Source organism: Trachinotus anak, unplaced genomic scaffold (assembly GCF_046630095.1).
Source record: "Trachinotus anak isolate AG129_WGS33_773 ecotype Australia unplaced genomic scaffold, CSIRO_AGI_Tana_v1 ptg000026l, whole genome shotgun sequence".
Taxonomy (NCBI): Eukaryota; Metazoa; Chordata; class Actinopteri; order Carangiformes; family Carangidae; genus Trachinotus; species Trachinotus anak.
In genome coordinates, this window is record NW_027273877.1 from 11,909,860 (window position 1) to 11,927,160 (window position 17,301).

The window sequence follows — 17,301 nt, forward strand, 5'->3', positions numbered from 1 at the left end:
ATGATTGGGGCGTCTGTCCCACATCAGAGTCCTGAGCAGAGTCAGGTCTCGGTGTACGATCAGGACTTGTTGAACGTGCATCAGAATGTGAATCTGCAGCGTTGACTTCAGTCTCAGAACCAACAGACGTCACTGCCTAAAACTGAAAAGATACTCTGATCTGATCTGTTTTATCCTTTCTTCTGTCTCTCCCTCTTTTTTCAGACATCTCCATGGTCTCAGTGTAAAGTTACTGATCACTAAGCTGCTCAGTTAGTTTGAGTTAGCTCGCTGAAAGTCAGTTCTGCTACATGTGAACGAAGCTCTTCTATTTTCTACTTCAATACAACATGAAGTTACTGTTTATGGTCAAATCTGTTATCAGCTGTGAAAATCAAAGCTTTGTCTTCAGCCACAGATGAATATGAACGGAGTGGCCGCCATCTTGACTGAGATGTGTCCCAGTCATGGATGTATTATATCCACAGACTGTATCTGACCAAGTAAGGTGGTGTTAAACCTGCAGTCGTTGATATCGTGGGTAGTTCAGGTGTGAAGAGTTCATTTATTTGTGATGTTAGAGGGAAACGTGTCAACATTCAGTCTGAAGCTTTAGAGCCTAAAGTCACATTGGAATCAACATTTTAAAAAAATCATAACCAGGCAGAAATATTAAGTTTAAATTATCTTTTAGGCAGTTTTAAGATATGGATGCTGCATGTGACAGAAAACTACAACTCATCAGATAAAGTTATTACGTTCACTTTCTCTCATTGAGAAGCAGATTTATACGTCATGTCTTCTTTAAAAAAACAACTAAAACTGTGCAGTGCTGCAGTGAAGCTTTATGTCCTGTCATTACTGAGCCCTCTGTCTATTTCCCACTGTTCTCCACAGCTATATGCTACAGTCAGGACTGGGTGGAGGTATTATAACAGGCCCAACCTCCACATGTCCTGTCCCCTCCAATCTCTGCTGTCGGGAGAACAACAATGCATGATGGGCAATATTTACCATTTTCCATGAAATACTGTAATATACTGTGAATCGCATTGCATTGTGGGGATGGTGTTTGAGTCGACGGCAGAGAACCCCACCAATACTGGATGCTACTGTATTTCATGACGAGACCTGCTGACCATGGAGCGGGTAAAACCAGCTCTGGAGGTTCTTTTGGAGGATTCTCCATCTGAACCCTGCACTTTATGAGCAAGTCGTGAGGTAAGTTAATAAACATTTGATCTGTCTGGCATTTTGTTTGCTGACTATCGTCAGCTTTAAACAAAATGGAACTGATCAGTAACGTCACAAAGCTAATGAGGTCCACTTGTGACTGCAGGTCATCATTATGTTGTAGGTAAGGCTGATTTCTGAATAGTTCAACAAAAGGTTTCATGATAAGTCACATTGGGGTTTTATTTCCAGCTGGTTTGCAGCTGAAATCATTTTGTGCTCATGGTTGGTGGAGTTTGCTCTCTTCTTCTTGCATTTTCACCTGAATGGGTGACCTTAGTTGTCTCTAACATTTAAAGAATATTTTAGTAGAGCAGGTTAAACCAAACTTTTGAATTATTCTGTTATTATTTTGAATTTGAAGTAAAAAATATATAGAAAGTGACAACAACACTGCAAGTTCAAGCGAGCCTGCTGGAGAAACTGTGCCAGCACCTGAGCAGTGGTTGGGCCTGTGTGGTGTTAGAGTAGAATTAATGTCAGCATCATGGTAATTCCAGTCACCTGTTTGATTGTATGTGATGATGTTGGTCTACAGTCAGAGTTCAGTAATAACACATTAACTCCTCTGCTCTTCACATTCACATTGAGTGTCTGTATCAAAATCTACAATAATACGTATGAGCACAAGAAATGTGGGAGTCTGTATTAAGGTTAATGTTTTAATTAGATTTTTGTTGTGGTGCCACCCTCTCTCTTTTCACATGCATCATGTGCAGCTTGAACACTCACTTCTTGACCACTTCATATAGTTACAGACTGTCTTTCTATCCACCTTCTAATTTCAGACCGCTGTGTTTTTCAGGCGCTTCATTGGAATCAACCCAGAAAGAGGGACAAAGGCCAGCCGGGGCGAGGTCGTCTCCAAGAGGACTGGGAGAGTCGTCCAGAAGAAGTCTGTCACAGTCAGTCCCCACGTCTCCACTCTTCTGAAGAACCTCACAGACTTTGAGTGGGATTTCATAGGTCAGTGAGAGCTCTGTACCCAGGCACTTCATATCAACACAGCCACAGTTATTTTCCATTTTTTGTCTTAAGTTCTCACTGTGTAATCAAAGTCTTGGTCTCCTGCTCACTAAAAACACTATATACCTTTCTTTTTTCTGGTCCCGTCAGAACCGAATATTCAACTTTCCCTCGGCGAGCCGCGTCGATTCTTGGCAGAAGTGACGGGGGCAGTGTACACGTGTGAGCAGCACAGAGCAGTGAGATAACACTGCTGAGCTAACAACTTTTATATACAGTCTGTGGATAACAGTAACAATGGCTTCAGCAGGTGGGAATGGAAGCACAACACAGGTACGAAGAGTGGAAATATTTTGCATTCGAGGCGGATGAATATGGAGCAATTCTAGACAAAAACAAGCCGACATGCAAACAGTGCCTGGTGTTAGAGAGTTTAGTTATGTGAGATCAGGCTCCACACCACTGTAGTTTAGTTATTTATCTGCATATTTATAAGAAGAATATTGTTTGTTTTATATACTTGAAGGCTCCATGCCACTGCTGTTCTTTTTTGAATGTAAATAGTTGAATATTGTTATTTATTACCATAAAGCACAGTATTGCTTGTTTTCATAGTGGTATTAAATACTTGACAGTTTAAAGCAGTTTTCAATAAATTAGTGAATTTAAAAGTACATGGGTTCTGTTTTTTTTTTTTTTAATCGTGGTATCAAATTAGTATCGAGAATCGTGGAAAATCACAGGTATTGGTATCAACTACTGAAATTGTGGTATCGTGACAACCCTAGTCTATAGACATGCTCTCAGTAGTAAGTAAAAATCCAAGAGCTACACTTCAAGCTGCAAGTCACTGTAAAACCTAATGTCTTAGAACTTTCCATTCTTCAGTTGAGTAGTCCTGAGATTCACAGAAAGACCAAACATTCACAAGTGATACTTTTAATTTGAAAGGATAAATAAATGACAGATTATCAAAAATATATATATCCTGTAATATTTGTAACATTTACAATAGTTCATAAACAAACTTGTTCAGTACATTAATGTGAAAACATGTTAGTGAGTGAAAGAGACATGTACAGACTGAACGATCTGTTCAACAGTGAGAGAGTTTCTCTAACAGGAGGAGACTCTCTCTACTACACTGAACACAGAGACACTGAGGAGCCAGACGACCAGAACCCAAACCCAGGACACAGAGGCTGAGTGAAGGTGGTGTTGAAGGTGTGGAGGTGGATCAGTGAGTCAGAGGAGACTCTGTAGAAGGACAGAGAGCCAGCAGGACAGTCCACATACACTGCTACTCTCCTCTGTCTGTTGGGGACAAAGGAGGAGGAGACGGAGAAGGAGATAGATGTTTCTCTCTTATTGTGACAGACAGAGTGAACTTGATCAGAGCAGTACAGTCTCCAGGACTGATGGTTCTCTCCAAACACACAGTCTTTTCTGTTTCCTCTCCTGCTGATTCCTCTGTAACTCACTGATATATAAACCCTTCCACTTCACTCCACCTCCCAGTAACAGCGACCAGTCAGACCAGTTCCACACAGCAGCTGAGCCCAGTGGTCAAATCTGTCTGGATGATCAGGATACGACTGATGCTCCTCCACGTGTCACCTTCCTGTTGTCGTCAGACAGTTGGAGCTTTGTGTTCACTGTGTTTGTGTCGAGTGTGAGTTCACAGGAATCTGATGGAGACAACGAGACACAACACAGGTGGAGTTATTGATCTGTTGTGACTGAGTCTTGTTTCGTTTTCATGAATCAAATGAAAAACACACTTACACTTCCTCAGACCTCGTCTCAACCATTGGACTCCACCAGGCTCCACCCTGAAAGAGGGAGGGGGCACATTCACATTCAGCATGCAAACATAGACATTACACTGCTTTTAAAGACAGATGGTTTATTACTCTCTTCAGATGTAGGCTTGTATGTATGGACGTACAGTCACCACAGAGAGAAAGGTAGTGGAGTCTTTATCTTGTCATTATACAGAGAAAATATTTCATCATTTGTGAAGACACACAATCCTTAAAGCTTCCCTCCTGTATGTTGAGTTTAGAGTCTTTCACTTTGCTCGACAGTTTCACAGTCTCTGATATGTTAGATGAATAAATCTGACAGATGTTCACATGTCAGGGAAGAGACTAAACCAGAGACAGTCAGAAACACATGTAGGAGAGGATCAAACAGCAGGAGGCTCAAACTGCTGGAAATTCTTCTTCCGTATCTTATCAAAATGAAGACTGTGAGACTCCTTGGTTACTGTGAGCAAATGAGTTCAACAGTAACGACCTGCTGCTCAAACCTCTGCTAACAAAGGGGAGCTGTGAATTTAGTGTGCAGGTACTCTTTCTTTGTATTGCAGCGCCTGTCCCACTGAGGTTAAATACATGTGAACGACTACTTACAACTACATTTAGGAAAACATCTTGACCATCAGTAGGTGAACAATAATAATAATAATAATAATAATAATGATAATAATAATATAGAAATAGATGAAAAATCTCCACAGACTCCACATAAAGTAATTTTCAGAGTCTAGAAATGACTGTTTAACAAAATCCTACACAGTTTGGATGAATATTCGCTAATGCAAATCAGGTTTTACATGGTCATCAGTTAAACAGGTTGATGAATCCTGACCTGAGAATTTCCAGTGAACACTGTGGACTTGCGGCGGCAGCAGACAGCAGCCTCACTCCTGAATCCTGCAGGTTGTTGTTACTCAGGTCCAGTTCTCTCAGACTAGAGGACTGGGAGCTGAGGACTGAGGACAGAGCTTCACAGCTTCTCTCTGAGAGCTCACAGCCACTCAGGCTGAAGAGACAATAATGAAGAAGAGGACAAACAATATCTGTGTTAAAAGGAACAAAAACCTCAGTTTGCTTCACAGTTCCCAACAAACTAACAGCACTGCATTTCAAAACTGGGCAGAATATTAAACAGATATTTTTTCTGTGTCCTTGGGCAAAAACCTGAACTTGCATAAGTAGGTCCCTGCCATCAGTGAGTTTGAATAGATGAATGAGAGGCAACATGTAAAGTGCCTTTGGTACAAGTGCTATATAAATACAGGGAGGTCCACCAGGGGAGCATCTGCAGGGGTCATGGTGGAGATAATCACGTCCTGGGCCCAGAGCTGGGTGCGATACTGAGGCAGGTCAGACCAGTAATGTTGTATAGAGCGAAGCAGCACAACCACAAGACAGAAGCAACATGGTCAGAGGAGGAGAGCTGCTCTTCAAACATGACGCCCAGGTTTCATGGTTGGGATAAGTTGAAGAGGTGATTTTGATATTGACATTGTGATGGAGAAAGTGGCCATGATGAGTAGGAGTTCAGTCTAAGAGAGGTTGAGCTGAGGCTGAACGACAGACATTAATCTTGAATTCACTTATTCCTCCTGACAGCAACATTCAAAGACATCCAGTTGACAGTGACGCTGACATTACATCCACATCTCTTAAGGATGTAGTAATTATGTATGAAGTTTCTCAGTCGACTTTAGATTCAGTCCAGAAATGTGTTTCTTCAGAGAACGTCAGAGAAAATTACTGACAGAGGCAGAAACTACAGTGATTCCACAGATAAAGGCAGGTCATTAAATAAAACTGTGCAAATTATTATTATGAACCAGTGGTATTAGTATTATTAATTAGTTCATTTGTCCATTTGTCTTTCAAGTTATTACTTTTTATTGGTTGATAAAACATACAACGTGTTTTGTCATAGTTCTCATTACCTATTATTTAGTTGTAGTCCTGAAAAAAAAGGTTGTCAGTGAATGATTTAGCTTTCACTGGCGTCATTAACACTGACATGTAATCATCCAAACCACATTATAAATCATCATCAATGAATTTATATAACTAAACCAGAGTTCATATATGTGTGCTCTACAGAATATAAAGTTGAAGATGACAAATGGACTGAAACATTTAAAAATGTGAAAAATCATTAGAGAAGCTGTTTAAAGTGAACGGCCCTCCCTGATGTCAACAGTGTTGGACTTGATATACTCGATATTTCCAGTCATTTCAAACAAACAGTAACTTCATCTGACCTGAGAGTTTCCAGTGAACAGTGTGACCTCCTCAGTGCAGCAGACAGTGACTCCACCCCTGAATCCTGCAGGTTGTTCTTACTCAGGTCCAGCTCTCTCAGACGAGAGGACCGGGAGCTGAGGACTGAGGACAGAGCTTCACAGCTTCTCTCTGAGAGCTCACAGGCGCGCAGACTGACAATGAAAAAATGAACATGAGGACATGTAAGTGTTAAAAGGAACAAAAATCTCAGTTTGCTCTACAGCTTGAAGCAAACTAACAGCAAATGCAGAGCAGCTGATCATTTGGAAGCTGATTCACTTAAAATCCTGTTTACCGCCTGGGTTTATCTTGAGAGGAGAAGCTAAAACATGGGTTAATGTAATTGTTCAATCACAAGTTTAATACCTCGCCTTACCTGAAATCACCTGTCATCCTATTGACCACACCCAAGATGTTATATAACCCCACCCTTGTGGTCTGCAGAGCTCTTTCCTTCAAACCACGATGAGAACAAAGAGAAACACTACGAATTAAAGAATGGACTTTAAAACCTTACATTATTTTATTGGGTTAACATTATGGCAGTTATTTGATTAGCATTTTATAGTTTCATGGCCTTTGAATGTTTATTTGTATTGCGTAGCATTAGATTAGAAGTAAGTTCAGGAAAAGTCAGTTTGAGACAGCCATGATCAAAATCACCAAAGACCTGTTAATGGCAGCTGATTCTGGGGTTAACCATACTTGTGCGCCTTGATTTGAGCTCAGCCTTTGACACAATCTCTTATCGCTCCTCTCCAAGAGAAATTAGCAGCCATTAGCATCATTAGCATCCCTCTCACCTGGTTTAAATCATATCTATCTGGTCACACTCAGTTTGTTTGGTTAGACAATTTTTGATCATAAGCTTGCCCAGTTCTTAGCTCTGACATAAGGCTCCCACCTATTTATCATCCACCTTCTGCCTCTTGGACACATTTTTTAGGAAATGTAATATTCAGTTCCTCTGTTATGCTGATGACACCCAGCTGTTCAAGTCTTCTCATCCAAAGTCCACCCTTCCACCATCTTCCCTCTCTGATTGTCTACTGGAAATGATCTCCTGGTTGTCCTCTAACTTTCTGAAACTCAACAGTGATACAACCGAGGTTCTCCTCGTTAGTACCAAAACTACCTTAGCCAAACTTGACAGTTTATCTCTAGTTATTGACAATGTCACAGTTCCTCCTGCATCCCAGTTAAAAAGTTACACCTTGCACTTCGAAGCCCATGTCAATAACATCACCCAGGCTGCATCTTTCCATATACAAAATATCAATTGCTTACACTGGTCACTGCTAGTGTTGTATGCTCATCAGTCACAACCTGGATTGATTATTGTGAATCTATCCTCGCTGGTCTTCCTCGCAAACTCCTCCATAAACTTCACATATTACACCTGTCTTCCAGCAATTGCTTTGGCTCCCTGTCAAACACCATATTAATTTCAAGATTCTGCTTCAAGTAACCTTGCAACAACCTGGCACCTCCTTATGTGTCTCATCTACTCCATATCTGCACACCTGCCCCTACTCTTGGATCTTCCTCTCCTATTAATCTCAGTGTATCTCCTGCTTATCTGACTACCATGGGGTTCGGAGCCTTCAGCTGTGTTGGCCATCAACTCTGGAACTCAAATAAACTGTATGGACTCTCTAATGTCAGCATTGCTGGACTTGAGAAATGCTTACAGTCATTTAAAACAAGGTCTGACCTGAGAGTTTCCAGTGTACAGTGTGGACTCATCAGTCCAGCAGACAGTGACTCCACCCCTGGATCCTGCAGGCTGTTGTTACTCAGGTCCAGGTCTCTCAGACTAGAGGACTGGGAGCTGAGGACTGAGGACAGAGCTTCACAGCTTCTCTCTGAGAGGTTACAGCCACTCAGTCTGAAGAGATGATAACAAGGAATTAAAGAAGAGTGGAATTTATTTCCTCTGCAGTTGAAAAGATATGAGTCTCTTTATATAACGATGAATAAATCTGACAATCTATACACTTACAGAGCTTTGTTAGAGGCTTTGACCACTGGCAGCAGCCTCAGAAGAGCTTCCTCTGAAGCAGAGTATTTCTTCAGGTCAAACACATCCAGATCTTTTTGTGATGACAGTAAGATGAAGACCAGAGCTGACCACTGAGCAGGAGACAGTTTATCTGTGGAGATACGTCCTGATCTCAGGGACTGTTGGATCTGCTCCACTAGAGAACCATCATTCAGTTCATTCAGACAGTGGAACAGGTTGATGCTTTTCTCTAAAGAGGGAGTCTTTTTGATTGTCTTCTTGATGTAATGAACTATTTTCTGAATTATTTTTGAGCCACTTCCTGTCAGTGTCAGTAGGCCTCTTAAGAGAGTCTGATTGGTCTGCAGTGAAAGACCCAGGAGGAAGCGGAGGAACAAGTCCAAGTGTCCATTTGGACTCTGTAAGGCCTTGTCCACAGCACTCTGGTAGAAGAGTTTGGATTTGTCTCTGAACAGTTTAAACCACAGGGATGTTGGTTGTTCTTCTGACATCAAATTGACTCCAGAGTTGATGAAGGTCATGTGGACATGAAGAGCAGCCAAAAACTCCTGAACACTCAGATGGACGAAGCAGAACACCTTGTCCTGGTACAGCCCACTCTCCTCTTTAAAGATTTGTGTGAACACTCCTGAGTACACTGAGGCTGCTCTGATATCGATGCCACACTCTGTCAGGTCTGATTCATAGAAGATCAGGTTTCCTTTCTGCAGCTGCTCAAAAGCCAGTTTTCCCAGAGATTCGATCATCTTCCTGGTCTCTGGACTCCAGTGTGGATCTGTTGCAGCTCGTCCATGATACTTGATATTCTTCAGTTTGGACTGAACCACCAGGAAGTGGATGTACATCTGAGTCAGGGTCTTGGGCAGCTCTCCTCCCTCTCTGGTCTTCAACACATCCTCCAGAACTGTAGCAGTGATCCAGCAGAAGACTGGGATGTGGCACATGATGTGGAGGCTTCGTGACGTCTTGATGTGGGAGATGATCCTGCTGGCCTGCTCCTCATCTCTGAACCTCTTCCTGAAGTACTCCTCCTTCTGTGGGTCAGTGAACCCTCTGACCTCTGTCATCATGTCAACACACTCAGGAGGGATCTGATTGGCTGCTGCAGGTCGTGTGGTTATCCAGAGGCGAGCAGAGGGAAGCAGGTTCCCCCTGATGAGGTTTGTCAGCAGCACGTGCACTGAGGTGGACTCTGTCACATCAGTCAGGATCTCAGTGTTGTGGAAGTCCAGAGGAGGTCGACACTCATCCAGACCGTCAAAGATGAACACAACCTGGAACTGATCAAACCTGCAGATTCCTGCTTCTTTGGTTTGAGTGAAGAAGTGATGAACAAGTTCCACCAAGCTGAACTTTTTCTCTTTCAGCACATTCAGCTCTCTGAAAGTGAATAGAAATGTGAAGTGTATGTCCTGGTTGGCTTTGTCTTCAGCCCAGTCCAGAGTGAACTTCTGTGTTAAGACTGTTTTCCCAATGCCAGCCACTCCCTTTGTCATCACTCTTCTGATTGGTTCATCCCTTCCAGGTGGGGGTTTAAAGATGTCTTCTTGTCTGATGGTTGTTTCTGGTCTGGCTGGTTTCCTGGATGCTGTTTCAATCTGCCTGACCTCATGTTCATCATTGACCTCTCCAGCCCCTCCCTCTGTGATGTAGAGCTCTGTGTAGATCTTATTCAGAAGGGTTGGATTTCCTGCTTTAGCAATTCCCTCAAACACACACTGGAACTTCCTTTTCATCTTAGATTTGAGTTTGGGCTGGCATTTGTTAAGAGCCACTGAATGAACAACAGATAATAAGAAAACATTTAATAGCACAGCAGATACTGCATATTTTAGAGAAATCTTTCAAATTACATACTAAATTGGCACATATCCTCCTTGGGTATTACTCCTTTGTTAAAACACATTAGCAACTCAAAAATTAAATAGCTGCCATTTCCATTACTTGCCAACATTACTGGCAAGTAAATGTCATTTTTTTGTAATAAGTTTATCCATAATTTATCCATATGAAATGTCTAGGGGGTCATATCAAAGACTTTAACAACATAGAAGATGAAACTGAGTACCCTGTTAAAAACAAAAGATGCAGTAGAGTACATTTCAGCAAAAATATCAACAAACTCAAAGTTGACTCATGAATTTTTGTTAATTTCTGCATTTAAAAATAATTTACCATAAATTTTCATTATTTTTGCATATACTTTTCTTTAACAGTGCAGTTTTTTCTTTCATACTAAGATATTAGGACATGTGTCTTTACGTGATAATGTTGCAGAGGACATGAAGAACTGTTCGTCTGGGGTAAATACTGCCAAACATTATCAACTATTTGCTGTGTGAATGTGACAGTATTATATGATAAGTCAGGCCTAGTTTATGTGGCCAGTCCATTGTATTTAACGTGGCTGATTCTGGGGAAGAAATCACAATGAAAACAAAAGTGAATTTCCTGGAAGCTCAACATGACAGTCCAACAACTGAAAGCTGGTTAACGCACATGGAGTTAACTTTTCATGGTAAAATCCAAGCTGCACCTGAAATGTTTGTGCCTTACTGACAAGCCACCAGAAAACCTGTTGAACGCTACCTGCTGTAGAAGCTGCACGGGCTGACGAATCTTGAGGCCCAACTTGTGACTGTTTTCCTGTTGGGGGACAGTGATTTTATATGATAAATAGTTATTTGTAAAAAATATGCATTGTCCATTTTCATTATACCTGCATTGCTTAAAAATAAAATATGTTCTGACATCCAGAAATGAAACAGCTTAAGCTTTGAATACATTTCAGGTGTTTGTAAATCTATTGGATACTGTTGTTTATCCATAATGGGACATGTATATCATGTTTTTCTTTTCCTGGGACTGACCTTCATTGCCTTTGATCTTCTTTAAAATCCACTTTGCCACATGCATAGCATGTTGAGTAGTGTACATGTTGACCATCAAATTCACTGTTTGCGGTCTGCTTGCATCCTCCAGATAGCACCTTTTGATGGCAGGGAAACCATCGGGTAACTCAGCATCCTGCAGGTCCCACTGGAAGAGTTCCAGTTCCTTAGCTCCCAAATCCTGCAAAGCTTCCAGCAGCTGCTCCTTCACAGACGCCTCCATCTTTTCTCCCTGGTAGCATCAGAGGATTTTTACAGCTCAATAACACACTCTTTAACCTAGAATAAAAATCTCAGATGATCATATTACATGCTCTGATATGTTTGTTTGCTGCACTGAGCTGATGTTGATGTTGAAGGGATGAAAGATTGTAAAATGCATCAACAGATCAGTAAAAAACCTTTGTCATCAGTGACTGTCGACCTGGTGAACAATTATCAATGAATCTTACAGATCTGTGAGATTAAACTGAGCCAACTGCAGCCACCTGCTCTCCAACTTCATCCAGGACAAATTCAGGTCCCACATCGGTCTGACTCACAGCAGTGACGGCCGACAGCAGACAGAGACTGAGACTCAGTCTTCATCCTGCTCCTCAGACGTTGCAGCGTCGGCTGTGGGTTTGATGAGAGAACAGCTGAGACACTTCACAACAAGTTTGTGGTGTGTGGGTTTAAAAGTGATTTAACAGGTACAGCTCAGTTCACTCACCTGGTTTGGTGATTCTCAGTTGAATTGGGTGTTTAGGTATCTCAGCTAAATTTATTTTTACAGCTTTTAGACGTCGAGCTCATGTGTGATCTTATTTAACAAACAGTATTTCTTTGCAAAAGAAGAGTCAAACCTGTCATATGGTTTTATGGTTCTGGGCCTTGTTTTTTTTTTTTAATTCTCATTAAAGAAAAATTCTGGATTATGTCAATATACTGACATGAATCATTTCAAATGCTTGTCTCTGAGTCAGACCAGAACACCACCAGTTATCAAGTGTTTTTCCCCATCAGCTCCAGCTCTTGAAACAGGAAGTGGAGGACTCCATTTCCACTGACTGAGCCCTGTCAAAGGAAAGTTTCTGTTCCAGACAAAGTCATTTTATGTTATCAGCTGCTGATCAAATAACTGGTTCAACTCTGAGTTACTTATTTTTTCATAATACTTAGTAATTAATAATATTGAATGTTAATGTGTGTGTAAATTCCTAATAACTGCCTCCAAAGTTTCCTTCAGTGACTCTAACTACAGACATGAGTTACCAGGGAAACAGAGACAGGGTCCAGCTGCTCCTCCTCTCATTCATTTCTTCAGCTGAGTTACTGAGTCCTATAGTCAAAGGACAAACATGATGTGGTTCGTCTTTAACCACATCAGCCCTGAAGAGTAAACGTCACATGCAGCTGTTCTCCAGCGGCTGTCCGGCCGAGCTCAGGCCGCCTTTAGTGGGCTCGGACAGCGTGAGAGCAGCGGGGCATGTCCGCCTCCTCCACAGGCTGATTCAGCCATGACAGTTGCCTTCAGTCATCAGCATGTGGAGCAACACAGTGATAACGACTCTGTGTTTCACTGCTGACCATCAAACCTCTCTGCTTCTGCTCTCATTCCACCGCTTCTACTGCGAACATGGACCCGACATGGCGGACAGAGTTAAAGCTGCTCCAGACTTTACTGTTACTGAGTCATAATAACACGATAACTTCCACTGTTTCTGCTGGAACTCAGGTCATTACAGGTGCTAACGACTCAAACATTAAGAAAACTCCTCACATCACCTTCAGGTGGAGATAATAATCAGCGTCTCAGTGTTCGTTAGAAGAGAAACTAAACTTCAACCAGGAGGAGCCCAGGGAGGCTTGTGTGTGGGGGGGCAGTGGGTGGAAAACCATGGATGTATAAATACCATGGATGTGTTACAAGAACAGCAAACCGGATCTAAAAATGGCTTCCGGGTTACTTCCGCGTTATGTGGCCCATAGAGACTGCGCAGTAGTGTCACTCCCATCCTGCCTTTGGGCAATGAGAGCGATGGATGTACTATAAGAACTTGTTATAGTCTTATCAGCAGATCCAAAAGCAGTCCCAGCGTTTGTCCCTTGAAAAACTAATCAGGAGCAGTTTAAGGGATCAGTTCACTCCATCAGAGGTGTTTGTCAGGTGGTCAAACAGTGTCTGAAACACCCACCTCCCTCAGTGATTGGTCAGCTGTGTACAGGTTAGTAAGTAGGCGGGGTTTGAACTTCTCTCTCAGCTCTTTTTTCATTCTCCACTCAGATTATTTCTGTCACTTTTCATGTGAACAACTTAGGTCGACACTATGAATGTCCTCCAGCAGAGACTGAACATGGGAGAAGTTGTCTCCATATTTAAACCACAGCTGGATCCAGGTCCAGGTCTAAGTCCAGGTCCAGGTCCAGCAGAGTCTGGTGTGTCCTGCTGCTGCTGCTCTGGGCTTCAACACAGCACACAAACAGCTTTAAGTGTGAATAATGATGGAGCAGTGATGTGAGTGCTGAGCTCTGACATGGAGAAGAGTCATGGACAGTTAGAGATCCTCATCTCACCTCTGAGCTCTGGTCTGGCTCTCATGGCCCCCACACAGAGTGGTTTTAGAGGGAGGGGCCCCCTCCTCTCTGTCCTCACACTGATCCATGCTGCTGGATTCACATCCACATCAGCTCACACACACTTTCTACCTTCATGTGGAGAGAAACACACATCATGAAATCTGAAATCCTGTTTCATATCAGGGTCAGCTGAATTCAGTCAGACAGCAGTGTGAGGAGGAGGAAGCTGCCATCAGCTGCTGTACTTCTACTATCAGTCCACTAGATGGAGTCATGAAGCTGCAGTGAAGTGAAGAGCAGCCCAGCTCACACGCTGCATGGGCGACTGTTTCAGGACTGAGGTCCACTGATTTCATCTGACAGTCTCTTTGTCTACAATGTCCCTGTAGAAAATGACTTCATGAAACAAGCTACAGCTGATTATTTCACACACAACAACCCCGACTGAATTTATTTCACCTCAAAGCTCAAATACTACAACATGAAGTAATCATCATGTTATTTTAAGGAAGATTTTAAGGTGATCCTGTTATGTTCAGTCAGGGAGGTTAGTTTTAGTTCTACTTCCCCCTGCTCTGTCAGCTTGCAATGAGCACTCAAGCTGATGCCTGTCAGTCACATGACATGACGAACCTACTCCTGACTCCTGGAGTCTGATGTTACCCGTCAGTTGTTCGTCAGTTTACAACACGAGCAAAGAGAAGAAAGGAGTGAAAAATATTCCTGACATTACCCTTAAATGGAGAAATGAAGCTGTGCCCCAAGGATTACAGGAACTGAAACGGCAGTTTATACAGGAAATAGGGAAGTTGGAAGGAGGATATATGCATGTTCCAAAGTCACATTGTGGGGCTCAACTTCCTTTTGCAGTAAATGTGAAATGCATGACAGCAAAAGTGGCAGGTAGAAAGAGAGAGGAGAAGGAAGGCGTGACCAGTGAGAGAGGACGACTGCAGAGTTTGGCTGATATCCTCAATCACCGACGATGAGCTCCTGTAAACCAAGCAAACAATAAAAAAGAAAAAAAAGAGCACTGGTTGATACAAAACAACAGACTTATGAACTGTTGGAAAGTTCTCTGACTTGCAGGTTAAAGAAACTCAAAAGAGTCGTCCTCAGTAACTGTGAGTTCACATGTGAGGGATGAATATTGAACAGTATGTTACAGTATTATACTGTTGTAAACAGTGGCCTCTGGTCAATTATCCAGATGTGAAAGACACATGACATGTGATATTAAACTTAAATTAATTTTGCAAAAGTAGTTGTTAAGTCCAAATTGTTTACTCATCCTACTTCACCCTGTATCCATCTAATCATTTAACATGTTATTAAAATCGTATTCATTTGAATTTCATGTGAACACCTGTACTTCCTCCAGTCGGGGCCAGACGAGTGTGTACGTGGCTCATCAAACTTTTGGAGAACAGGTGACCAAAGTGCGCAGTGGACACCCCGTCTTTTATTAGCAGCCAACTGGAATTGTTTTTAAGTTTTTTTTTCAAGTGATTGGACAGTTTTCTATGGGCCTTCATATTTGCAACTGCGGCTGCTTGTTAGACCGGAGCTTTCACAAGATCAAGTGGACCCGTGGAGAAAGAAAATTCAGTGATTTCTGTACAGAAACATCCTTTGACAGGACGCACACTGGAAGAGAAAAGAGGATAAAGGAGCTTGGACAGGACCAGCTCAACTTAAACATGAAGCAGCAGGCAGGTGATTGAGGATGGGCCTACACTCAAGGCTTCTCCCGCTCTTGTTACAACAGATGGAGCTGGATATCTGGATGTGGTGTGGTGCCTTTTATTGCTTTCCCTGTTTGCTTTTTCAAAGTGCTGGCACCGAAACATGGAGGACAACGACGGGGACACAGGACCTTAAACACCTTTCTGAAGTGTTGCTGTCAGTGTTGTTGACTGAAGTGTTGAAGTGTTGTCAAGATGGTTGCAAGCGCAGCCACCTTCAGTTTCTCTGGCAGGCTGAGCAGTGATGAACAGTTAGATGAGGGCTACAGGATCGGCTTCAGACGGCACAATGAAGAGGTGACACAAAACCTGCACTTCCTGTCCAGAATAATTGATTGTGTGAAGTTATTACTATTACTATTATATTCAGTTTCTTTTATTGTCAATTTATTGTTAATTAAAATAAAAAATATGATTAATTATCTTCATATGTTATCACAGAGATTCTCTCCGTTCCATAGTTGAGCAAAGCAGCGGCTCTCAGCCAACAAAGAAGCATCGGGGACTCATGGTCCAGGGGCCCAGTGAAGGATTGCAGCAGAGGTGAGCTCGAGGAATGAGTCACTTCATATTACATTGAATTGTTATTTTATTGTTTGCTAACTTTATAGTTACTTTATAGTGGTGGACGTTGAACTGGTCTTTATCCAGGTCCTGACTCTGAAACATCTGACCACGCCAAAAAGTTTGTCTCTGACCTGATGAAAGCACTTTACAGTGAACTCTGGCAGCTCTTGTTTCACTTTACTTCATGTATTTTGATGTGAAGTTTGAATTGAAGTGATTTGAAGTTTTGCACTTTGCAGTTTCTATTTGCAACAGTTTTTATTTTTGTATGAAGACATGTTCCCATTTATCTCAGGGCTGCCTTTCCTCTGAGTGGACTGAGGAAATAAATCTGACTCAAGGTTGACACTGAGTCGTAGTAAACTACATTTGATTCAGTGAGATTTTATTTTTCTTTCCTATTAAATTGTCCTCCACAGACAAATGTGAACAGTGACTGAAAACAGCGATCTAGAATCAGATCCATGTGTGAATTGAATCCACAATCAGTTTTGAATCCAATCCTGAGATTTTCTGAATTGTGCAGCCCAAGTAGTCCAGGCTGATGAGAGCCAATCAGGATCCACCATGGGTGTCTATGTCATTGTTTCCAAATGTCTGTAGTTTTCAAAATAAAACAGGTCCTGCAGCGTTTCTGAGAGTCTCTGTTTTAGAGGCTGAAGACTCTGGAGGAGAGAGGACGGAGGAGGAAACAGAGAAGAAGAGATGAGTTTAAAACTAAAATGGAGCAGAGTGGATGGAGCTAATGACAGGAAGTAAAACACAAAAGGTAAGTAATTACAAAATAAATCAGGAAATAAACCAAAGTACGAGACTCCAGATCATGTTCAACAACTGTCATACAAAGGGCAGGTGTGGTGTTGCCTCTCTCAGCAAAGGGCAGATGATGGTACGGGCACTGGAAACTTTAAAAAAGATGTTTCAAAAAGCATTATCAGCAGGCCGGAGTATGTGCTCAAAAAGTGATATTTTATTAACAAAATACTACAAAACAGAAATACTACAAAATAAATCCCAGGCAATTCAAAAAGAAAAAGAACCTAAACCATAACAAATTCTAAAACTGCAGCCTCACAGCAAGCTGCCACCTGCTCTACATCTCTCTCCCCTTTGACCCCTGAATGGATTGCATTTAATCTTCTCCTTCACCTACGTGGAGCAAACCATCCTCTCAGGTAAGTATGGGGGTGAGCTAAAATGCTCGCCATCCCAAGAATCCCAACCCCACACTACCACTACCCACA

At 42.1% G+C, this 17,301-nt stretch overlaps 3 protein-coding genes across 7 annotated transcripts in view; 1 reads left to right on the forward strand and 2 right to left on the reverse strand.

Annotated features, from left to right (window-relative positions):
• Positions 1–17,301, reverse strand: part of LOC139609635 (protein NLRC3-like) — a 243,837-nt gene that overhangs the window by 182,083 nt on the left and 44,453 nt on the right. The gene's annotated exons all lie outside the window — the stretch shown is intronic.
• Positions 1–17,301, forward strand: part of LOC139609599 (protein NLRC3-like) — a 362,291-nt gene that overhangs the window by 27,669 nt on the left and 317,321 nt on the right. The gene's annotated exons all lie outside the window — the stretch shown is intronic.
• On the reverse strand, positions 3,102–13,194 carry LOC139609629 (NLR family CARD domain-containing protein 3-like). Of its 4 annotated transcripts, XM_071464496.1 has the most exons (11): positions 12,441–13,194; positions 11,899–12,242; positions 11,639–11,801; positions 11,166–11,418; positions 10,885–10,941; positions 8,275–10,069; positions 7,987–8,160; positions 6,251–6,424; positions 4,831–5,004; positions 3,964–4,010; positions 3,102–3,866 (listed from the first exon to the last, which is right to left on the reverse strand). In XM_071464496.1, exons 4-11 carry the CDS (start codon positions 11,407–11,409, stop codon positions 3,763–3,765), a joined length of 2,769 nt encoding a protein of 922 aa, XP_071320597.1. In that variant the 5' UTR covers positions 11,410–11,418; positions 11,639–11,801; positions 11,899–12,242; positions 12,441–13,194; the 3' UTR covers positions 3,102–3,762. The 4 variants fall into 4 exon arrangements, with proteins under 4 accessions (XP_071320597.1, XP_071320596.1, XP_071320595.1 ...); XM_071464495.1 differs by having other exon boundaries at positions 11,675–11,801; positions 11,899–12,484; XM_071464494.1 differs by having other exon boundaries at positions 11,899–12,484.